Source organism: Trachypithecus francoisi, unplaced genomic scaffold (assembly GCF_009764315.1).
Source record: "Trachypithecus francoisi isolate TF-2019V2 unplaced genomic scaffold, Tfra_2.0 Lachesis_group3, whole genome shotgun sequence".
Taxonomy (NCBI): Eukaryota; Metazoa; Chordata; class Mammalia; order Primates; family Cercopithecidae; genus Trachypithecus; species Trachypithecus francoisi.
Window position 1 is genome coordinate 100,695,290 of NW_022681468.1, and position 24,423 is coordinate 100,719,712.

Here is a 24,423-nt window from a genome sequence, read left to right on the forward strand (position 1 = left end):
TAGGGCAAATTTCTAGAAGAATAGAAGTACTTGTCAAAGAGTATTAAATTTAGTTTTGTGGCCAGGCACGGTGGCACATGCCTGTAATCCCAGCATTTTGGAAGGCTGAGGTGGGTGGATCGCTTGAGGCCAGGAGTTGAAGACCAGTCTGGGCAACATGGCGAGACCCTGTCTCTACAAAAAAAAAAGTTAGCTGGGTGTGGTGGCACGCACCTGTGTTCCTGGCTACTTGGGAAGCTGAGGTGGGAGGATTGCTTGAGCCCAGGAGAGGTGGAGGTAGCAGTGAGCTGAGGTTGTGCTACTGCCCTCCAGCCTGGGCAACACAGCCAGAACCTGTCTCTAAAAATAATAACATAAAACTTAGCATTTTGTTACAGTCATGAGAAATAACTGCTTTGTCATTATTTTCAAAGATAAGTTAGATATATGACTCTATGTCTGTTACTGTTCTTCTAGATACTGGTGTTTCTGCAGGAGTATAGGTAGCTAGTTTCCAAATTTTATTTAAACAAACAAAGAATGGGTAATTTATTTGTGAAAGGCTTGCTGGAAGTGGGTGATCCCAAGAAGAGTCAAAGGCTGCTTCTGTTCTCTATAACTCCTTCCTAATTCAGTCTAAGGCAGTTATTTGGGGAAAGTAAGTTCTTGACCTTTTTCCCCAGTTGAGCTGTTATTAGAAAAGAGTAGAAATAGTTGTCATAAACTAGTTATACTCATTTTAAACTTGTTTGTAGAGTCTTTGTTAACTTCTAAAGTAGGGCCGGGTGTGGTGGCTCATGTCTGTAATCCTAGCATTTTAGGAGGCCAAGGCGGGCAGATCAGTTGAACCCAGGAGTTCAAGGCCAGCCTGAGCAACATGGCGAAATCCCATCTCTATAAAAAATACAAAAATTAGCTAGGCGTGGTGGCATGTGGCTATAGTCCCACCTACTCTGGGGGCTGAGGTGGGAGGAACGCTTCAGCCAGGGAGGTCAAGGCTGTAGTGAGCTGAGATCACACCACTGTACTCCGGCCTGGGCAACAAAGCGAGACCCTGTCTCAAAATTAAAAAAACCCAAAACCCAAACACATTTCTAAAGTAATTTGTTGTTTTCCATTTTTAGTTATATGTTTTGCTTTTTAAAAGTATTTGTAGCTGGCCAGACTTGTAATGTGTGAGAGAGAGTTCTGTCTTAATTCATTACCTAGGTTTTAATTTGTATTTAAAGAAGGAGTTGTTCTTAAATATATATTTGTCAATTTAAAATCCAAGACAGCTTTGTGTACTCACTAACAAAGCCTTCCTCACCGGCCCTTTTGTTTAGGTTCAAAGACACTATTATAAATGCCAAGTATGGAGGACACACAGAGGCGGTACGCCGGCTGCTGGGTCAGCTCCCCATCAGTGCTCAGTCTTACAGCGGTAGCCCCTATCTGGATTTGTCTCTCTTCAGTTATGATGACAAGTGGGTATCTGTCATGGAGCGGCCCAAGACTTGTGGAGATCACCCAATCAGGTACAGTGTCACTGCTATAGCTACAAACTGCTCAAGGGCTGAAGATGGCCTGCTTTCTTTTCTCTTCTTCTGGACATCATTTGATTGTGACTGTCTCTATTCGTATTCATGGATAAGGTTGCAAGGCAGGCTATTTCTGTAATGCGGTGAGTGCTACAATCATTTAGGTACTAGTCTCATAAATTATTCCTACTCTTTGCTTCTCATCAGAACATCTAATTCAGATAAGTATTGTCCTCTTTTAAAGGTATCCAGGGTAGGAAGCTGTACTTTCCCATTTAATAATCTAATACGATTCCATAATAGTTTTTGTCGTTGAGACTTTATAATTATGTATCTAACACAGATTTTATCCTGCCATATTACCTAATAGAAAAAATAGCAGAGACAATTTGGGGAACTGCTGACAGATTTAGAAGAAACTCGTGCTTCCTCACTTGGAGGAATTTTGGAATATAGACTGCTGTGTTATTATTAGAACTTTGACATCTTACAAGAAATTCTTTCCTCACAGAAGTCTAGTTCACAGACCCATCTGTCTCTCCATACACGGAGCCTGTTCTGTGTGCTGTAATAGTATTAGCGGGAGGAGCTGGAATTACTGTCACTAGTGGAGTTACCTCAAGGTGGGTGTGTTCCTGGAGCTCTAAGCTGGAGCTTGGAAGGTCTTTTTCACATAGAAACAGTGGTAGTTAGATCTTTATGATAGATATATTTCATCATCCAGCCTCCTTGTGTATTAAATGGGCCTGTGTGACATATTCTGTATAATTAATCACCATTTATAATATTTCCTTTGGGAAATTAGAGTCAAGTTCCAAAAACTAGTTAATATTTTTATCTATTATGGAAACTTGTATATGGAAAAACATATACAAAAAGTAGAAGAGCGTAATAAACCTTCATGTACTCATCACCCACTTGAGCAGTTACCAGCTCGTGGCTGCTCCTGTCTCACCTATTTCCATCACCACCACTGCTCCCTCCCCTTCCCACCACTGTCTGAGGTTATTTTTAAAGGAAATCCAACTTATCCTAGCAAAACAAGTAACACTATTACCCCATCTTTAAAAAATTAACAAAAAATCTTTAATATCTTCAAATATCTAGTCAGTTTTTATATATCCCTGTTGTCTTACAAATATTCTTTTTATAGTTAATTTGTTTGCATCAGATCCATACAAGGTTCATGCATTGCATTTGGTCCCTTCAGTCTTTTTTTTTTTGAGATGGAGTCTCTGTCTGTTGCCCAGGCTGGAGTGCGCGATCTCAACTCACTGCAACCTCTGCCTCCTGGGATCAAGCAGTTCTGCTGCCTCAGCCTCCCAAGTAGCTGGGATTACAGGCGCCTGCCACCACACCTGGCTAATTTTTGTATTTCTGTAGAGATGGGGTTTCACCATGTTGGCCAGACTGGCCTCAAAATCTTGACCTCAGGTGATCCACCCACCTCAGCCTCCCAAAGTGCTGGGATTACAGGCGTGAGCCACTGTGGCTGGCCCAGTCATTTTTATTCTGTAGGTTCTTCTTCCCCCTTTTATTTTCTTTGCAATGAAATTATTGAGAAAGTTAGGTTGTTTTTCCTCTAGTGTTCTCCAAATTCTAGATTTTGCTCATTGCATCCCTGGGATAGTATTTACTATATTTCTTATTTACCCATATGTCCTGTAAAGCGGGAGTGAGATTTAGAAACTCAAACAACCCACTTTAAATTACAATCCCTTTGTATTTGGGGATTTTGGGAGTAGGGCTGTGTGTTTTTTACACATAAAAAAGATGGGCCTCATCTGTTACGAGTCAAGTACCATGAGATACATTTCTCTCTCCTTTCTGTCTTTCCTACTTTTCTAATTGGAGAAGATGAATCTAAAATTTGGAAATGCTATTGCTCCTGAATAAAGGGGTTTCTCTTATAATTCTGCTTTATATTTTTAACTTAAAATGAGAAATATAAGGATATTAAGGGCATTTGAAGACAGAATACCATTCCTCCAATGTCTTTACTGTATAATCCAGTCTAGTCTTTGTCAGTGTGCATATTTACATTTACACACTTGTAATCACAGTTAGCATCATTTTTTGTAGTCTGTTTTTATTTTATAAACATTATTTCATGTTGTTATTATACATAGTCCTCACAATTACAGTCCTAATGATGGTGTATTCTATCAAATAGACGTACCATGATTTATTTAACCATTCCCCCATCACTGAGCATTTATTCTCTTTCTACATTTTTATATTAAAACAAATGCCATAGTAGTCATCTTTATTCATATACTAGTTACTTCATTTAAATCAAATTCTGAGGATATATATTCTTGGATATGGAATTATTGAGTCAAAAGGTATAAATATCTTTAGGTCTGCTTATATATTGCATTTCCAAAAGGAGATTATAGGACTCTTTAATTCAGGGCTTTTTATTTTCTAGAATCCTCCCTGCCACCCCACCCCCACTTGCCTCAGCCATTCAGCCTCCACTCACTAATCATCAGTAGTTCTCCAAACCATAGGGCATTTATTTTGCATATGGTAAAGGCATTTAAATACTAGGATGGATGGAAGCATCTTTAGTCTCACATATTAGATGAAAAATTAAACACTACTTAGTATTTTGTTTCTGAGCATGAAAAATAAGAACCTTTTAAAAGAATTTATTCTTAAATATGAAAAACTCAAAGGTGAGCCTAGATCCACACTGTCCAATATGGTAGCCACTAGCCACATGTGGCTATTGAGCACTTAAAATGTGGCTAGTTCAAGTTGAGATGTGCTCAAGTGTCAAATACACACCAGATTTCCAAAAAAAAAAGGAAATATCTCACTAATAGTTTGATACTGATTATAGGTTGAAATTACAATATTTTGGATATATTAGAGTAAATAAAATGTATTATTAAAATTTCCCCTTTTTATTTTTATTTTTTTCAGTATGGCTACCTGAAAATTTAAAATTACACACGTGGCTTTCATTTCATTTTTAGCCCTGGCCTAGACAATCTTGAGGCAGGAGCGTCTGGAAGCGGAGAGGCTATAATTAAGACTGTAAAACTGAGTCATCTCAGGAAAGAGAAATGACCAGTGACTCAGTGCAACATAGTGAAATTTATAATCACTCTTCACTAAATGAGCTGATCATACCAAGGTGATTTTATAGTTCTGATAACCTGGGGCTGATATAAGAGGAGATTTCATGAATAAGGTAAAATAATGAGTTGTCACATTCCCCTGCTGTCTAGATTTCTGTGTGATGGTGAATATCAATACTTCCCCTCTTTCTCTGTCTCTGTCCTTGTTCTTTTTAGGTTCTATGCCCGGGACTCAGGCCTGCTCAAGTTTGAGATCCAGGCGGGGTTATTGGGCCGCCCCATCAACCACACAGTGCGACGCCTTGTTGCCTTCACCTTTCACCCTTTTGAGCCTTTCGCTATTTCTGTGCAGAGGACTAATGCTGAGTATGTTGTCAACTTCCATATGCGACACTGCTGCACGTAGGTGCCTCACCAGAGCCAGGTTATCTGGTCTTCCAAGACTTTGCCACCCACTTATCTCAGTGGACTCCAAAGCAAAAACTCCTGACTACTAGCTCTGTTAGTTCCAGCCTGCTATACCTCAGATGAGAGAGAGCCAGAGAGAAGAGTGAGGGTGGCTCAACCTAAAGGAATTTTTAAATTGTATACAGTACTGCTACTGATTGATGTAATATCCTCTTGCATTTTCCCTGTGGGAATGCCCAGCATTAATTAAGTCCATTTCATTTTTGCTTTACTTTGCATTTGATTGCTGTGAAGATGAAAGCATTAGACTTTTACCCCCTTCATGTCACTTCTTTGGCATTATGGTTTGCATCTGAAAGCAGTTAAATCTTGTTTACTCATGAGAATAATGTACATCCTTTCCGTTTAACCCATAAGCATGGCTATCTTTTTAAGAGAAAAATAAAGCCATGGTATTTTCATACTTAAATATATATGCTTCGATGACTGCTTTATGTTCCTATCATACCCAATGCTTTTCAGGTACTTGGGTTCCAGGAAGGACTGTAAAAGAGATGGGAGGCCGTGGATGCAGCAGCTGTTCCTGGGAGAACTAAGTGGTAAGCGCCAGTAGGGAAGACAGTTATCTGCCAGGATTGTTTCCTTCCCTCAGGTTTTCTCTTAGTAATTGTCACAGCTGGAGGAACTGGGTGTAATTGCACATCCTCATGTGGAAGCATGCTCCCATCTGTACCATCTGTGTCATGCAGGTGGAAGAGTGAGCAGCTCTCCTTGGCCATAGCAGAAACAAATACTGTGTAGCACGTACTGTAATTTGGGTAGTGGGAGCTGGCAAGCCGCAGGTGTCCCTACAGAGACCAGACTGGCTGTTCCTGGATGGCTGAGCCATCACAGCCATCCCACAAACACCTGGTGACCCCAGCCACATCCTCTGTCACATTCTCAACTCTTGCCAGCCTGTTTATGTTTCATCTGCATAATGTATCCGTCAGTAGTGTAGTAGGCTTGTTTAGTAACATCTGACTTTGAAGGTAGCTTTGAAATGTTGGGTTCCAGAGCAGACTGTGAAAGGGGCCATGGATGCAAACAGCTGAACCCTGTATTTCCTCTGCCATCCAGACTGACTTTCTTTGGGAAAATAAGAAATGTGATATGAAATCCTGAGTTCCACCAAAAACAGTTCATCTAATTTCAGTGTGATCAAAATGGAACAGCTAAATTCAGTCTCATTCAGCATTCAGTACAGGATTTGAGCACCTACTATGAGTCAAGTGGAAACTGTGTCAGGATGTCAAGGATGAGGAGAGAAATAGACAGATTATTATAATGCAGTACAATAATAGCTCTAATTGTGTTTCCCTAGGGACAGTGGAGAGAGATGAAGGAAGGGCAGAAAAAGAAAAATATACTGGGGAAGAGCACTGGAGTTGGATCAGTGGGAGTGTGTTGTATGACCAAGGGTTGAAGACGTTTCAAGGAGAACCCCAGCTTATACAAAGGCATGGAAGTATGAAAATGGTAAATAAGCGAATACAGCTGTAGCATACACTGGGGTGAGGGAGACGGGGGAAATGTGACTGAACAGGTAGACTGAGGGGATATTGGAAAGAGAGGTCTTGTGCAGGTTGCTAGGGTTTTATGTAGTGGAAGGCATAATACGAATTTCACAAGGTAACTTCCAGCAGTCTAGAAGATGGCTTGGAGGGAATAGAGACTAGAGGGAGAGGCCAGGTGAGTCAGTGGTGGTCATCCAAAGGAGAACAGGAGGGTGTGAATGCTGCCACTGGGCCCCTGGATGGATGAAATACTTCATACATCATGAAAAATACAGGGTTGCAAAGCATGATGATTCTAATTATGTATTAACAATACAGATGCTTGGCCAGGTGTGGTGGCTCACACCTGTAATCCCAGCACTTTGGGAGGCCGAGGCAGGCGGATCATGAGGTCAGGAGATCAAGAGCATCCTGGCTAACACGGTGAAACCCTGCCTCTACTATAAATACAAAAAATTAGCCGGGCGTGGTGGCGGGTGCCTGTAGTTCCAGCTACTCGGGAGGCTGAGGCAGGAGAATGGCGTGAACCCGGGAGGTGGGGCTTGAGTGAGCCGAGATTGCGCCACTGCACTCCAGTCAGCCTGGGGGACAGAGTGAGACTCCGTCTCGAAAAAACAAAAACAAAAACAAAAACAAAACAACCAAACAGTTGCTCCTCAACTTACGAGGGAGTTATGTCCAGGTAAACCCATTGTAAGTTGAAGATATCTGATGATGGGTTTACCTGGGCATAACCCCATCTTAAGGACTTTATTCAATGTGTATTGCTTTTGCAGTCTTGTAAGTCAGTCAGTCCTGAGTTGAGCCATTATTAAGTCAGGTACTGGCTGTAATTGTGTTCTTGTAGTGTACTACCCATTACCCAGGAGAAGTTGTGTTACATGTTCGTGGGACCAAACTAACCTTTCTTCATAGAAACACTTTACCTGCAGCTTTTTCTTTGAACCGGGTGGTTTGATTGAACCTGAGGACCTGGCAGAGTGGGAAGAGCATGGAGTGTGAAGTCATTTAGGTCTCAGTGGGAATTTGGGCCCTTCTGCTCATTCATGTGTGATCCTAGGCCAGTCTCCTATCTTTTCTGAAACTTAATTTGCACTTTCCTCCACCTTAGTCATACATTCCATTGGTCCTATCTTAGATCTTTTTATCACCTCTAACTGCCCACCTCTAAAGTTTCAATTTCATAATCCATACACCCCACTCTGACCACTCCCTTTTAGCTTTTCACCTCATTCTCTTTACTACTTCCACTACAGAGGATCTTAGAAACCTTCAATCCCTGACCCAGGTTAGGATAAGGTTAAACTGCTTAAGCTAAAAGACCCCACAATGCAGTGATTAAACAAGAGAGGAGGTTTTTTTTTTTTCCTCTCTCTCAGGTCACAGTGCAAGGCAGATGTTCAGAGTCAGTGAGTGGTTCTGCCACACACAGCCTGAAAGACCGAAGTGTCTTCCATCTTGTTTCTTTGCCATTCACTGTGGCATTGTCCTGAATTGAAATAGGGAGAGGATGAGTGTGGAGGAGACTCTCCGTTAGGACCCCACATCACTCCCCTTCATGTTCCATTGAAGAGGTCCTCACCATATGGCCACTTAACAAGCAAGGGAACTTAGGAAATGTAGTGTGCCTGGCCAGCTGTGTCTTGTGTACTCTTGCATTCAGAAGAAAAGAGAATGAGTTTTGGTGGACCACTAGCCTTTGCTGGGATACCAGCATCTTCATAGCTGTCATCTCCCCTCAGATCCTCTCTTTTTTCCTTATTCAGGCTAGGTTGCACAATCTAACACCATAATCACTCGACTTCCTTGCTATTCTGCCTCCTTCATGCAGATTTTGAAAACTCTCAACTCCCTACATTTCTGTCTCTGAACAGCTGAAAATAACTGCAGAAAAACCATGTCTATTCTTAAATTCATGACCGCAGACTTAAAATGGGCACTCAAGAGTGCTGAGCAATCCTTTCAACATTGTAAGACTTTCCGTATTTGTTTACTTTCCAACTCTCTGAAATTGCTGTTTTGCACCTTTGCCTCTCACTTCAAAACCCCTCCTTCAGTAGGCCAGGCTTGGTGGCTCAGGCCTATAATCCCAGTGCTTTGGGAGGCCAAGGTACAAGGATTGCTTGAACCCAGGAATTCAGGGTTCCAGTGAGCCTCACTGTACTCCAGCCTGGGCAACAGAGTGACACCCTTTTTATTAAAAACACATTAAAACACTTCTCCAGTATCTCAGCTGGTCATCTTGCCACTTGGCAGAAATTGAAAGAATCAGGTGGGAACTTCCCTTTCTTTACCATGTTAGCTATGACTTGCATCTGTACTTGTTCCCTGCCTTACCTCCTGTTGCAGCAAATGGAATAATCACTGCTTCTCTAAAAGGCAAGCCCCTCTACCTGTCCACCGGATCCTGTCTCCTTGTGGCTTTTCAAAAGACTCTGGTCTTTGTTCCTGCAATTATTTTCTCTATCTTGCAACATATTTCTCTTGATAAATCATTTTTGTTGCTAGAAGATTTTTTGTCTTTAAAAAGTCCTGCTTTGACCCCTTATTCTCCTTTATTACTGCTCATTTCTCTGCTACCCTTCATAGCAAAACTTCTCAAAAGAGTTGTCTAAATTAAATGATTTCACTTCCCTGTGGCCCAGTTTCTCAACCCACTCCAGAGAAGTTTCTGTCCCCACCACTTCTCTGAAACTACAGTTGTCCAGGTCACCAGTGATTTCATGTTGCCAATACAGTGGTCATCTCTAGTCCTTCTTTTCCTCAACCTCCCAATATTGGACATAGTTGATTTGTCTCTATAGCAAGAAATACTTGGTTCTCTTGTTTCTAGGACAGTATATGTTTTTTTTCCTGCCTTATTGATTGTTGCTTCTTGGTCCCCTTTGTTGGCTTCCCCTTGTTTGCATCTATTAAGTTGCTTTCAACTGCAAAACCAGAAAACCCAAAATTTCTGGCTTCAACAATAAGGAAATTTATTGTCTCACAGAATTGGAAATCCACATGTAGAGTGAATTTCAGGGTTGTATGCTCTAGGTCAGCAGTCCCCAACATTTTTGGCACAAGGAACTGGTTTTATGGAAGACAATTTTTCCACAGGTTGGGCACAGGGAAATGGTTTGGGGTGATTCAAGTACATTACATTTATTGTGCATCATGTTTCTATTATTATTACACTGTAATATATAATGAAATAATTATGCAGTTCACCATAATGTAGAATCAGTGGGAACCCTGAACTTGTTTTCCTGTAACTAGACATTCCCATCCGGGGGTGTTGGGAAACAGTGGCAGATCATCAGGCATTAGATTCTCATAAGGAGCACGCAACCTAGATCCCTTGCATGCACAGTTCACAATAGGGTTTGTGCTCTTATGAGAATCTAATGCCACCGCTAATCTGATGGGAGGTGGAGCTCAGGTAGTGATGCGAGCCACCGTGAATACAGATGAAGCTTCGCTCACTTGCCCACCACTCACCTCCTGCTGTGCGGCCTGCTTCCTAACAGTCCATGGACAGGTATTGGTCCATGGCCCAGAGGTCAGGGACCCCTGCTCTAGGTAATCAGCCATGTCATCTGTGAGCCAGGTTCTTTCCTCCTCTTCCCTTCTGCCATCCAGAAAATCAGCCTCATCCTAAGGTGGATTCTTTTTGAGTATGTTCATAGGGCACTGGATAGTGGAAATGTGGGATACATGTTTCTTCACTGACATCTCAAAAAAGAAATGTTCCCAGAAATCTTTTACCTCATTGTACCACTGACCTGAATTAAGACACATGACATTCCATGCAGACTAGTTTTGGCCTAGGATTCTGGTCTCTAGCAAAGAGTATGGGACTATCGTGATTGGTTTAGAGTGCTCAGGGGACATCCCTAGAGTGAAGTCGGATATGTGGGAGATGGACAGAACAGAGGGGGATGGAAAAAAGAGAAACTGAGAATAATTCCTAAGTTTTGGGGTCAAATAAATGGATAGATGTTGAAGCTATATGAGAAGACTTGGAGGAAAGACAGGTTGGTAGGGTGGGGTCGTGGTGGGTGGAAATATGTTTTTTTAGACATACTAGTTTTGAATATCCAGATGAGGATGTTTTAAGTCATGGGATGCATCAATTTGGAGCTCAAGAAAGGAGTCAGGTCTGGAGTTATAATGTTAAAAGACATCAGCATATAGTTAGAATTTAAAACCATGGGAATGGAATATATAGAGTAAAAGGGGTGAGGATCCAAGGCACTGGGACACTCCAACAGCTGAAGGAGAGTAGAGGGGAAGCACTCACTTCACTGAGTACTTGGCCCATATTAAGTTATCAATGCCTTTGTTTTTTTGTATATTAGTTTTATTCCTAAAGGATTTAAGGCAGTTCTTAGTCAATTCCAGTGTCTTCTCTCCACAAATGTCTGATGGATCTCAAGAATCTGGAGAAACAAGTTCTTTGGAACCAAAATGTTAAGCAAAGCAGGGATAGACTTTCAGATCCAGATTCTTCCCTGAACCTCTCTCCTCCCATCCCTGCTTGGCAGGGAGCTGACATGTCAACTATCAGTGCCAAGCTGCTCTGGACCTTGAGAGAAGGGCTCCATTTAAGGGTAGCAAAACCTCTTTCATTTGGAGCCCTTGCAGAGAAGCACAGTATAAATGAGTGAAAAACCTAAATTAGATAATTTTTAAAAGAATGGTAGCTTCATTATTTTCAAGTACACAGAGTAACTTAAACTCAGTCATGAAGTGTTCCTTTGTGGAAGCCCTTAGGGACTTTCCTTAATGAGTAGATTATAATTATTGGTAATCAGCATAACGGTTCTCTGCAATGCATGCTTTGAAAGCAATTGAGCATATTAAGTGATTTTGATGTTCCACAGGGCAATTTTGTTTACAGCATTTATCTGCTCAGTATATATCCTTTATAGCTATAACCCTCTGTTTGAAAAAAAAAATTCTGAAGTCTCTCTCCATCAGGCAACGTTTGATTACCAGTGTAGGAGGCAGGGAGATACTTAGTAGGACTTGGATTCTTTATCCATAGTGCCTGATAGAATTATGGGAATAAGTTTCATGTGAAGCCTGGTGCAAACCCTGGCTCTGTCACCTATGATGTACCCCTGGGCTTGATGCAAAGAATTCTAGTGAGTCTCTTTCTCCTCTGTAAAATAGGGATAATTTCTACTTTTCAGGATTGATGTGAGCACTAAATGAGTACTAATTAAAGCTCTTGATATAATAAGTGCTCAGTAAAATGCACCCTGCCTTCTCCCTTCTCTGTAAATCTCGTGGCCTGTTTGGGACAGTCTCCTGCCTCTTTAGTGTCACAGTCTACTCCCAGCCCAGGTTGTACCTCTTCATTCCCTAGTGACCAACTGAGATAAGCTTGCCACTTCTCTAGGCCCAACCCCTGCCCACCCATGGCAATTGAGGTGGTGCCATTCTCTTGCCATGTATCACCTCTGCCCCTGCATACCCAAGTCTGAGGAGACCAGAACACCTCTAACCTGCTTTGCCTTGCCACCAAATACATTGGTTAAAGGGAGCTTTGTTTGCCGAAGGTTTGTTATTGATGTGTTGTTGATGGCTAACATTTATTAAAAGCTTACTTACTATGGGCCAGATGCTATGCCAAGTACCTTATATAGGAAAGTATTTGCATTTCATGAATTTTGAGATGCAGTTTTTGAAACTGGAGTGTATCTTAAAGTTGGTGTCTTCTCAGTGTCAGCCAGGCAGCAGTTGCAACATTGCTGTTCTCGTCACCTGTGGATGTGCAAACTGGGCGTGCTCTTCCCATTGTCATCATTTTTGTTGAGTAATGTGCATTGTTGATAACCACATGTGTTCAATGTAAGCGCTTTTTAAGATGCCGTCAAAAAGATTATACTGTGATTTGGTATTATAATAAAAGGTGGTTTTGTACTCAGAAAGGCAGAGCAGTGGGGTTAGTTTGATATTAGTAAAGCACAGATTTGCCATTGGAGGAATGAACATGATTTTTTACAAAGCAGGAGTTGTTTTTTGGAACTAAGAAAGAGACCCACTAGTACATGAAGTTTTACTGAAATGCTGAGATTCATGCAAAAAGATTGCCTTTCAAACAGCAAACAAGGCGCAACTAAAGGAGAAATTGACCCATCCTTTGGAATAAATGGAACAAGTTTTAATGTAGTGAGAGGCCTAGTGTAACCAATTCATGCAGAGCACAGGACTAATCATTGAGATGTGAATCGATTTGTTAGATGCTTCCTGCTGACTTTGAACAGGAGCTGATTAACTTCCAGGGACATGTGATTCAGTATAGAAAAAAGTGAAACTAGAGGTTAAGTCAGATAAGAAACAAAATCTGAAAAAGGCCAAAAGCACTTTTTGAATACGTATATCTCAAAGGTACTGGCATTTGTCTTAATCAGCTGTAGGAAGGCACACGGGAAATGACTGTCATGAAGAAAGAAATTTGTTATACGGGTAGGTCCCTAGAAATCGAAGGCTTGGTATGCCATGCAGGGCCTGGGTAAGCACCTGGATTGGTCTGGAGGCAGAGGGAGCAGGTGAAAACATGAATAAGAGCCTATGTTGTGGTTTCAGCAGAAAAGAGTGTGCCAGACAAGCAGGTAAGCAGGTTTGGGATTGATGAATTTGAATTTTGATGGGCCCTAGGGTCTAGGTGCTAGCCCTAGTTGTCTGGCACCTGGCCCTGGGGTGATTGGGGCTGAGTGTGAGAGCCCTATAAAAAGGTGCTTGGGGGTGTGGGCTCTGAATTGGTTGGTTTGCATATAAAAGACATGTTCCCAGGCAAGTTGTTTGCTATCTCCAGGCATTAGCAAACTCTGGGAGGGGCAGTCCAGGGTCAGGATGGCCCAAAGATGTCAAAGCATCAGAAAACAAAAGGCATGGTTAATATAATATAAAAATGATTCCAAGCAATAAGCATTGTCATGGTTTAATTTGTTCTTAGAGTGACAGATTGTGGTAGTCAGACTCTAAAATGGCCTACAGTGACCCTACCTTCCATATTCATGCCCTCCCACATCGTATCATGGTTGGTTGGCATGACCAATAAAACACAGCAGAAGTGATGATGCACCACTTTCAAGGCTTATTTATAAAAGACATTTCAAGGCTAGGCTTCTGCACCCAGCCCGCACCTCCCATCATTCAGCCGCCATATCACAAGAACACACAGGCAACCTCCTGGAGAGACCTCCTTGCTGAGGAACTGAGGCTTCCTGCCAATAGCCATGTGAATGAAATATCTCAGAATCCAGTCCTTCCGCTTCATTCGAGCCTATAGATGACAGCAGCTTCATCAGAAACTCTAAGCCAGAGCTGTCCAGCTAAGCCACTCCCAGATTCTTGACTCTCAGAAATTGTGTAAGATAATAAATTTTTTTTGTTTTTTTTTTTGAGACAGAGGTCTCCTTCTGCTGCCCAGGCTGGAGTGCAGTGGCATGATCATGGCTCACTGTAGACCTCCTGGGCTCAAATGATCCTCCCATCTCAGCCTTCTGAGTTGTTGGGACCGCAGGTATGTGTCACCATGCCTGGCTAATTGTTTTTAATTTTTTGTAGAAGCAGGGCTTTCCTGTGTTGTCCAGGCTGGTCACAAACTCCTAGGTTCAAGCGATTCTCCTACCTTGGACTCCCAAAGTGCTGAGATTACAAGCGTGAGCCACTGCGCCTGGCCAATAAATGTTTTCAGCTGCTGAATTTTGGAGATAATTTGTTGTGTGGCAATGTATAGCCAACACACACATAAATAAAGGTGTCTTTTTGCAATATGGCATCCTCTGAAAAATGCAGTATTCCTATTTTGTAGATAAGGAAACTGACCTCAGAGAGATCAAGCAATTTGCTAAAAGTAACATTACTGGTTAATGTCAAGTAAACTTTAACCTGGCCTATGTCAGAATTCATTTAAATCTCTGAATTTATTTAGGTCTAAACTGGTATTTTACTGATTTCCAAAAACATTAATAGGGAAATTTGTTATTTTTGTATCTTTTTATTTGTCTTCTTCCTTGTAGGGGGATGACTTAGCAAAGTATTTTTTATTAAAGTTTGACAATATATCCCACATGATTTCTCTTTCTCCTGTGTTTTTCTTTAAATTTTTTTTTTTTTGAGACAGAGTCTCAGTCTGTTGCCCAGGCTGGAGTGCAGTGGTGAGATCTCAGCTCTTGCATCCACCGCCTGCCAGGCTTAAGCGATTCTCATGCCCCAGTCTCCCAAGTAACTGGGATTACAGGCATGTGCCACCACACCCAGCTAATTTTTATATTTTTAGTAGATACTGGGTTTTGCCATGCTGGCCAGGCTGGTCTCCAACTCCTGGCCTCAAGTGATCCACCTGCCTTGGCCTCCTAAAGTGCTGGGATTACAGGTGTGACCCTGGCCTCTTTCTCCCTCTTAACACTAGTCTGTTAGTTGACTTGTGTGTATATTCATATGTCATACATTTATTGAGGACCTGCTAAGTGCCAGGGACTAGGAATAGAAGAATGTGTAAATCACAGCTCTAACCTTTGCCTTTCTAGTCTGGTAATGTCTCTGAATGCCAGTCTCCCTCTCTTAGAAAGAAAGAGGTGCCTTGTCCTCTCAACTGTCCCACCATCAGGGAGGGAACCAGGGAACCAGTCTTTGAGTATGGAGTTTGCAAGAAAGCTGAGTGTTGGGCGGCTTTTTTTTGTGGAAGCTCACTGCTTATCCATGTAATGTTTCATTAATTCTTTGATGCTGAAGTTTTACCTCCTGCAGGGAGCATTTGCAGCGCCCCAGGCGAGTTGTCAGCAGTCGCTGCCTGGCAGTAGCACACATTAACTCTAGTGAGCAGAAGTGGGGCTCGAAGTCTCCCCACACTGCTGCACCTTGAGCTGCTCTTTCTGGCCCAGCTTGTTCTGCTTCCTGGGACCCAAGATCTGGTCTCCAGCTACTGTTTCTCTTCTAAGTGTAGTCATTAACTTCTCAGAGTGAGAAGAGGAGACTGAAAAAACAGAGAGTCTCTTAGTTTTAATTAATTGTTGAAAGAATAGAGAGGGGCCCATATTTCTACTGAAAGAAAGGAGAAGTTCGGGAATGGGAATGTTCTGAACAGAAATAAAAAGTGAATGAAAGGTAATCTTTAGATTCAGTCTCTTTGCCGTAGTCTTTAAAAGTTTCTGTTGGGGGTTACAAAGTTTGAAATCTGTCTTAAGGAGGGATGTATTACTCAAAATAAATTGCCTCTCTCATTCAGTGATATGATGGACTGTGGAGACTTGGAAGGGGGAGGATGGGAGGAGGTGAGGGATAACAATCTACAGTGTATACTCAAGTGATAGATGCACTAAAATCTCAGACTTCACTGCTAGTTCATGCATGTAACCAAAACCACTGGTACCCCAAAAGCTACTGAAATAAAAAGCAACAACAACAAAAACAAATTGACTCTAGCTTGTTTTCCTTTCAGATCTTCTTTTTTAGATGTCATTCTGGCTAAAACAATTTTTAAAAAATGTTTATCTGAAAAGTGTTTGTCAACCCTCAGGGTAGGTTTGAGATGAGATTGATGTAGTAGCCATGTCAGAATCCTGAGAGGGATATCCTTCGGAAAGAAAAAAAAAAAAAGGCCGGGCGTGATGGCTCATGCCTGTAATCCCAGCACTTTAGGAGGCCACAGTGGGCAGATCACCAGGCTAGTTCGAGACTAGCCTGGCTAACATGGTGAAATCTGTTTCTACTAAAAATACAAAAAATTAGCCAGGTGTGGTGGCACGCGCCTATAATCCCAGCTACTCGGGAGGCTGAGGCAGGATAATTGCTTGAACCTAGGAGGCGGAGGTTGCAGTGAGCTGAGATCGCACCATTGCACTCCAGCTTGGGCAACAAAAGTGAAACTCTGTCTCAAAAAAAAACAAAAACAAAAACAAAACAACCTCAGTACATTTTTCATTGGGAAAATGCAAAATGCATACATTTTCATATTACAAACCTCAGAGAGTTTGAAAAGCCATCTTGTCTGAGGAGGTTATGCAGAAGGCAGTGATTCATAACTGGGGTACATCCCCTCAAAATCTTAGAGGAACATGAGGTTTACCTGGTTATCAAATGAGGGGATACATTTTAGAAGGTTAAGAAACATGTTAGAAAAATATTGAGTTTCCTAAAAAGGCAGAATGGAGAAAGCTGGAGCCGGATGCAGGAACATTTCTGTGCCTCTCATGATGGGAGGATTCAGGGAGAGGCAAGCAACAGGGGCCAAGGTCAGAGAAAAACAAGTATGCAAAATAGACCTGTGATGATAGCCACGGTGCTATTGTCTTCTGGGTTTCTGTTTATAATTCTGCAGTGAGAAAGCCCCTTCCAGGGGATAAAAGTCCCATAAAAATCCCAGAAGTGAAAATTTATGCATGGCAAAAAACAAAAACAAAGTCAAATGACAACACCTTTAGCAAAGGATTGATTTCCTTACTACAAAACATCCTATAAACATATAATAAAAATATGAATACTACAAAAGAAAAAAATGGATGATGTTATTAGCAGAGTGTTCCCAGAAAAAAATAAATAAACATGGTCAAAACCACATGACAATTGTTTATAATATTTATTTTTCACCCATCAGATTAGCAAGGGTTAAAGATGTTTGATGACCTAGTATCGACAAAGGTGTAGGGTGCTGTCACCCACTGTTGGGAGAGTAAGTTGGTTCAGATTTCTTGAAAGACAAAAAAGCAATATGTTAAAAAATACATATAACTTTTAACCCAGTTAAATTCTAACTGTATGTGTTATTACCAAAGGTATCAGAAGAAAAAAATAATAAATATGTCAGGGCAAAACATTTGTATATGTGAACAAGACATGTTCATTGCAACTTTTTATGAAAAAGTAGGAACTGTTAAATGTGCATCAGTAGAAAACAGACTACATACATCGTGAAACAGCCATACAATGGGATCTGATAGAGCTGTTAGAAGTAATGAGGCAAATCTGTACATACTGATTTGGAAAGCTCTCTGAGACATGAGTTGAACTGTGTTTAGTATGATGCTATTTTTTGTATGAAGAAAAAACTAAACTGCTGAACTTAAAGTCAGTATACATATAAATACATGCTTGTAGAGTCAGAATGCTTTTGAAAGGACATAGAAGACTATTAATGGTTTTCTCTGGAAAGTGGGCGTGGAAGTTAGGGAAGATAGACATTTCCCTTTATCTTTGTAATTTTTTTTTTCACTGTGAACATGAATTAAGATTTTTTTCATTGTAGTGAAAAACATAAAATTTATCATCATAACTGTTTCTTAAGTATAACACCACTGTGAGTTCAGTAGTGCTACTGAAGTACATTCATGTAGTTATGCAACCAGTCTCCAGAACTTTCACCTCGCAAAGCTGAAACTCCATACCCATTAAACAACAACTTCCTGTTATCCCTCCCCACAGACTCTGGCAGCCACCATTCTACTTTCTGTCTCTATGAATTTGATTACTCTAGTGCCTCATATAAGTGGAATACTAGTATTTGTCCTTTTGTGACTGGCTTATTTCACTTAGCATCATGTCCTCAAAGTTCATGCATGTTGTAGCGTGTGTCAGTTTCCTTACTTTTTTTTTTTTTTGAGATGGAGTCTCGCTCTGTCGTCCAGGCTGGAGTGCAGTGGCACAATCTCGGCTCACTGCAAGCTCCGCCTCCTGGGTTCATGCCATTCTCCTGCCTCAGCCTCCCAAGTAGCTGGGACTACAGGTGCCCGCCACCACGCTCGGCTAATTTTTTTTTTGTATTTTTGGTAGAGATGGGGTTTCACCGTGTTAGCCAGGATGGTCTCAATCTCCTGACCTCATAATTCACCCTCCTCAGCCTCCCAAAGTGCTGGGATTACAGGGTGTCCTGTCAGAATTTCCTTCCTTTTTAAGGCTGAGTAATACTCCATTGTGGGTAGGTACGACATTTTGTTTATCCATTCATCCATCAATAGACACTTGGGTTGCTTCTACCTCTCAGCTGTTGTGAATAGTGCTGTGATGAACAATAGATGGGTAAATATCTCTTGGAGAGCCTGCTTTCAGTTATTTTGGGCATGTACCCAGAAGTGGAATTTAATGAGATTTTCTTAAAAGTATTTAACAGGTGAATTCACCTGCAGCAGTAGAGGTGGTATTAGGTAGACACTCTGTAGGTTAGTTGAACTGGGTAGTCTGAGGCCAGATTTTCTTTACCAGCCTTCCAGGGGTTTAGCAATTTCATTCCTGCCCCCTGAGCCTTTCCTTTGCGCAGAGACAGGAGGAGGCTTAGCAGGCTTGGGAACCAGCTGCTCCTATCTGCATTAATTCAGCACATTTCTATAGCTCCCTGAAGGAGGAGACGCTGCAGCAGCATTTAATTAGTGGCCAGGAACATGCTTTCCCAAGGACACGACTTATTTCTCAGCCAGCTGCTGCCTGTTGCTCCCTAGCAACATGAAGTACTCACATCTGATTGCTCTAAGGCCCTTTCTCTCCAGAGGAGGGGTTGGCCATTTCAGCTGCCGTCATAGCCTGGGGTGGAGGCAGGGGTGTCCTTGGGTCTGGGGCTAATTCTTCAGAAGAGAGTGGTCTGAACTTGTTATTCCTGCCAGCTGTGGTACTGAACCTCTTGATCCTTGAACTGCCTACTGGTGGTTCAGGTGCTCCACCACTCCTCTCCTTCAAGTTCATGATTAGAGCAGACAGAATGTGACCAGCTATTACACAGACAGAGCAACATGGCCTAGAAAAGTCCACTGGGATTTAAAAGTACAACTTTGAGGAAGAGGGAATGATCTCACCCCCCGTTGGGAGGCCTGCCTTTCAGGATGGACTGGCAGAGGGAGGTACTGGAGGCCCTGGCACCACACCACCTTGTGCAAGGGGAGCAAGGGGAGCTTCAGCCTCATCCTAGGTGGCTGGCTAACTGGCTAATTAGGGCCCTTGGAAAGAGAGAGTGGGATGGCAGATATCCAAAGCAGCCACCACTATGAGTCTCAACTTGTCTTCCTCACCAGGTTTGAGAGATGGCTGCTCAGAGACTAGACTTCAGACCAGGCTGGTTCCTCCCAAGTGCTTCTGCAGAGGTTGCAAACTGGAGGCCTTGAGATGAGGTGCTGCACACTGACGTGCTTTATTTAGTATATTTGCAGTTTTGAAGTTTTTAAGAATATCCTGCTTTTTCATGTTGCTGTCAGGAAGCCCAACAGTCCCACATGCCAATAACTGGGGCCCCCTTTAGACTGAGCATGTGTGCTCTGCAACTTGCACAGTCCCCTCATCATTCCTTCAGCTCTGTTTTGAGTGTGAGACTCCTGTGGCCTTTAGCCACAGTGGTGAGCATGGCTGTGTCTGCAGGGGCCACCTCGTATTTATTCATTCCACAAACGTTTATTGAGTTTCTTTTGAGTATCTGGCCCTGAGCTAGGCACTAGGCTAAAAAGGTCAATACGGTGTGGTCTTTGGACTCCCTGAGCTTATAGACCAGGTTCAGAGACAGACAAATAAATGGGCTGGGGGGGTTCACTGAAATCAGGTGACAGAGAGGTACACAAGGGTTGGGGGAACACAGAGACCTTGGGTATCTGACCTAGACTTGGGGGTTGGGGAAGGCTTCTGGCAAAGATGTCACCTGAGTTGAAAATTCTGAAGGATAAGAGGAGTTAGCTCGATGACAATAGGGGAGAGGTGGAGGAATGGGAAGAGAAGAGTGTTCCAGCCAGAGGCAGTGAGGTGTAGATGCATGGATGCTCAACAGAGTTTGGCATGCTTGGGGACCAGCAAACAAAACCTTACCTAAAGCTAAGTGCCTCCGTTGGGGTGGCCAGGGAGGCAGTGGGGAGCAGACCATGAAGAGCCTTGTCAGCCTTCTGAGCTTTTGCGTTTAGAGAGCCCTTGAAGAGTTTAATTGGTGAAACCATTTGTCAGATTTGTGTTTTCAGATTACCCTGACTACAGAATGGATTTGATGCAGGAAGCAGGGAGGTCTAGAAAAGAGGCCTTTACAGTCACATAGGAAATAAATCATCCATGCGTAGGAGACTCCTGAACTCCTCCCTCCCACCCTGTAGGCAATGGAGACCTGATGAAAGGGAGGAACAGACTTTCAGAGGTGCAGAAACTGCCCTAGGTTCGGCTCCTGCTGTTTGCATTCAGCCCGCATTCTTATTGCTTCCTCTGCCCACTTTGTTCCTGCTTCTCCCACCCTCACTAGCTTCTTATAACTGGCAGCTGGACTTGATAATATCAGCGGAGGCTTGGCACAGTGCTGGCACACTCAGTGCTCAATCAGGGACAGCTATTGTTGGACAACCTGGCTGGCAGAGATCTCAGCTTCTGTCCAAGCTGCTGCCTCTCAGATGGAGCTCTCAGTCTGCTGGGCACTATCGCATGTGTCCTGTCCCACCCCAGGGCACCATCCCCTCTACACTGACCAGGCCTCAGTGCCCTGTGCCCCAGGGTGGATGGTCAGGAGTGCTTGTGGGTTGGCAGTGGCCAAGGGATGGGGAGGATGGGATGGATGGGCATGATATAGAGAGTGAGCAGTTGTACATGGGTGACCAGGGGAAGGACAGAGTCGGGTGAGTTAGCAAGTGGGGAAGATGGTGCCCAACCAAGACTGGGGAGCCACGAAGAGGCCAGTTGGGACGGAAAGGTGCCAGACACGGTTTGTGGTGCTCACGAGAAGATACCCAGTGGGAACATGCATAGGAGAGGCAGGTAATAAACCTGGAGAGCCAGACCTCGCAACTGGAGGTCAAGCTTGAGGAGCCAGAGGCAGAGCATGCAACTGGAGCCGCTGAGTCACCCAGGGGAGTGTTTTGAGCAGTAACTGTATGGCAAGCATGGTGCTTAAATCCTCCCAGCAACCCTGTGAAGTAAACCAGGAGGTATTTCTGGACTGCTCAGTTACCAGCCCTCAGTTACGGAGTGGAAGAGTCAGGATTTGAGCTTGCGTGGTCTCTGCTTCTGAAGCTTCTGTTGAGAACTATCAGGTGCCTGCATTGCTGCCCTCTCTGGGCACCTGTCTTAGGGAATTGTCAGACATTTCCACCAATCTAAACGACAGCTCTGTGAAGGAGGCAATAATGTTCCTGTTTTCAGATGAGAACATTGAGGCTCAGAGACTTGCCCTAAATAACACACACGGTGGATGTAAAATCAGGATTTGAATTGAATCTGTGATTCTGAAGCCCGAGCTATTGTCATGAGCACATGCTGTCTTTGGGGCCAGGTTGGATAGTGAAGGAGGCGAGGACCCCTGGAAACCTGAGGCAGAGGAGTTCTGTGACCTGATGCTCAGATGAAGCAGAGGGAAGGGGAGTAGGAGCGAGAGAGGGAGAGTGCCCAGAGGGACAGAATTCATCACACTCGCCAAGGGAGGGAGGCTGGTGAGTTGCCTAAGATTTGGTCTCTAGAATTGTGACTCCATGCTTCCTCAGCTATCTGACCCTGTTGTATTATCTCAGCCTCAGTTTCCTCATCTATAAATAGGCATAATAATACTGACTGCTGAGTGTTGTGTTGAGGATGAAATGAGAGACTGCATGTCTGGCCAGGGTCTAATATGTAGTGAGCCATCCACAACAGAAAGCACTTGTCAAGTGCCAGGCTAGGCTGCCCTCTCCAGAGAGCCTCTCCTTCAGTCAGGGTGGGCACAAGTGCATGTTTGAAGGGTTAATTTGGCATTTTCAAGTCATTCTACCCATAGCGAGAAAGGACAAGCTTTTTCCATTTCTGGAGAGATTATAGGAGATGACAGCCCTTGGTCTGGCTTCCATTCCAACTGCTGCTTATTGATGAAGTGAAAATAGGAAGCGACCACCTCTCAGTTCTCCTGCTGTGCAGGCAACACCGGCCTGTCTCAGCCTGCAGACACCTTCTAGGTGTGTGTATTTTATATTGTGTGAGCCACAGAACAACAGGAGTCTGGCTTGGGGGTGGAAGTGCAGAGGAAGACGGTGGAAGGCTGTGTCCTTTCCACAACTTCCTCAGAAAATACAAAAGAGTGGCTGGGCTGTGGCCACTCAGTGCTGCAGGTAGCACAGAACCGCAGGCAGTCTCATACTGCAACCTCGCACTGAAGCAGTGCTTGTGGGGTCTCCGAGGCCACCTAATTCAGAGGCTCCCAGCAGTTTCCAGTCCAGGGCCTCAGTTCACCCATACAGTGACTTCGGTGGGCTCACCCCCATGGTTCTACTTTTCAGACCCTTTGAGCGACGTTGTCATTTGATTGGTTCCCATAGCATTCGAACTTCTTTCTGGGTTTGTGCGGTCCTACACTTTCTGAGTTCTAACTGGAAGCAAGGGCCAGCCTCCCTCACAGGGGCATTGCTACTGAGGCTCTGCCAATCAGCCCACCTATGCCAGACTTCTGGAGCCAGCTGTGCAACACAGATAGCCTGGGGGAGCTCCCTATCTAGGGCAGCAGCCCCCAGATACTAGTATTTTAGTACCAAAGTTGAGTTTTCCAGATCACATCTGGAAACAGCATAAAAAATTATTCTACTGCTGGAGTGATGAGAATTAGGCAAATGGATTCCCACTGTATAGACTGGGAAACCACTAAGAAAACAAGGACAAGGGAGTCACTGACAGGGTCACAATTGGCATGCAGGCCTTTTGTTTTATAGTCTTGCCACTAGATTCTTAAGATCCATTCATAGTTTTCAGGACACTTTCTGAAGAGGGTTCTAAAGCTATTACTTTGGGCCTCCTTAGAGTGCAAACAGATGAGCTGAAGGCCCTGACTGAGTTAAAGCAGACGTCTACAAGCCCCACCCAGGAGGAGTGCAGGGGAGCTAAGAACAGTGAGCACTTCTTGGGCACTTGAACTGTGCTAAAATTCTTTGTATATGTCAATTATGATCCACTTAACTCTCTGAAATGCCTACTGTTACTGTCTTCTTCTTATAGATAAGGAACTCAGGCACAGAGAAACTAAGTAACCTTCTGAAAGTCACAAAGCTGGAGCCAGAATTCAAACTTAGACTGCAAGGTTGTGGCTCAGTCATCTTTACCCTCCTGCTACGTGAGGCACTGGGGAAGGGCATGGAGTAGGGAAGGACAAACGGTTTATCTGGAACTCACACTACATGCAGGTGGCCAGCCATGTGGGAAGGAGGGAAAATCCCCATCTGAGCCACAGATCCAAACCAGAAGAAACTGAATTAGATGCTCTGAGGGATAAGGCCTGTCTTAGAGACATCCTCGAATCTAGGAGAGTGGGTGGCAGATGGGCAGCCGTGGAGCCCAGCCCTGACCAGCTGCTGTTTGCAGGGGGAGCTGCCCGTGTACCCCTGTGGTGAGTGCGTGGTGACAGTGGGATTAAGTGTACCCAGCAACGGTAGGGACCATTGGTGGAGACTCACAGTGGGCCCTTCTGCCTGGCCCTTCCTGCAACTCTGAGTCCTGGATGCTTAGGGCTTTCTAATCTCCATCCCCATGGCAGTGGGATGAGACACAACCATTACTAAGGCCTTGGAATCTCCCACCTCTCAATGGCCAGGCGGTTCACCCAGCAAGTGTCTCCTAATCTGAAGAGCTGAGAGAGCAAAAGATTTTATGAATTATTAGAGAACCCCCTTTAACCTCCCTTCTAGAAAGGAAGATGTAAACCAGGACAATGGGCCTGTAGTTGGTACCTGAAGTGAGTGATCTCTCTCCTCCCCTCCTCTCAATTCTCCTTCTTCCATGTTTTCTACATCCCCCATGATTTGAGTCTGCTGATTTCATTTGTTACGTCTGCCTTCTGTTTCCTGCCTCATTTCACAAAGGATTAGACGCCCCTCTCAACAATACATTCAAAATAATACAATAATAAAGTAAATATTTGAATAATTTGGAGTCAGAGGAATATATAATAAACCCCTGAGGTGGACGGAGTGCCAGGATTTC

The 24,423-nt window shown here is 43.5% G+C and overlaps 1 protein-coding gene across 8 annotated transcripts in view; it reads left to right on the top strand.

The window, feature by feature from the left end:
- The window catches only part of DET1 (DET1 partner of COP1 E3 ubiquitin ligase), a 50,104-nt gene that overhangs the window by 18,716 nt on the left and 6,965 nt on the right, over positions 1-24,423 (top strand). For 3 of the 8 annotated variants that reach the window (XM_033189094.1, XM_033189091.1, XM_033189093.1), the window contains 2 exons: positions 1,305-1,496; positions 5,519-5,595. In XM_033189094.1, coding sequence (XP_033044985.1) covers positions 1,305-1,496; positions 5,519-5,595 — 269 coding nt within the window. Of the gene's footprint in view, positions 1-1,304; positions 1,497-2,010; positions 2,123-4,804; positions 5,468-5,518; positions 5,596-6,359; positions 6,921-24,423 lie in introns of those variants that run through there. The other 5 variants (XM_033189099.1, XM_033189096.1, XM_033189092.1 and 2 more) reach the window with 4 other exon arrangements.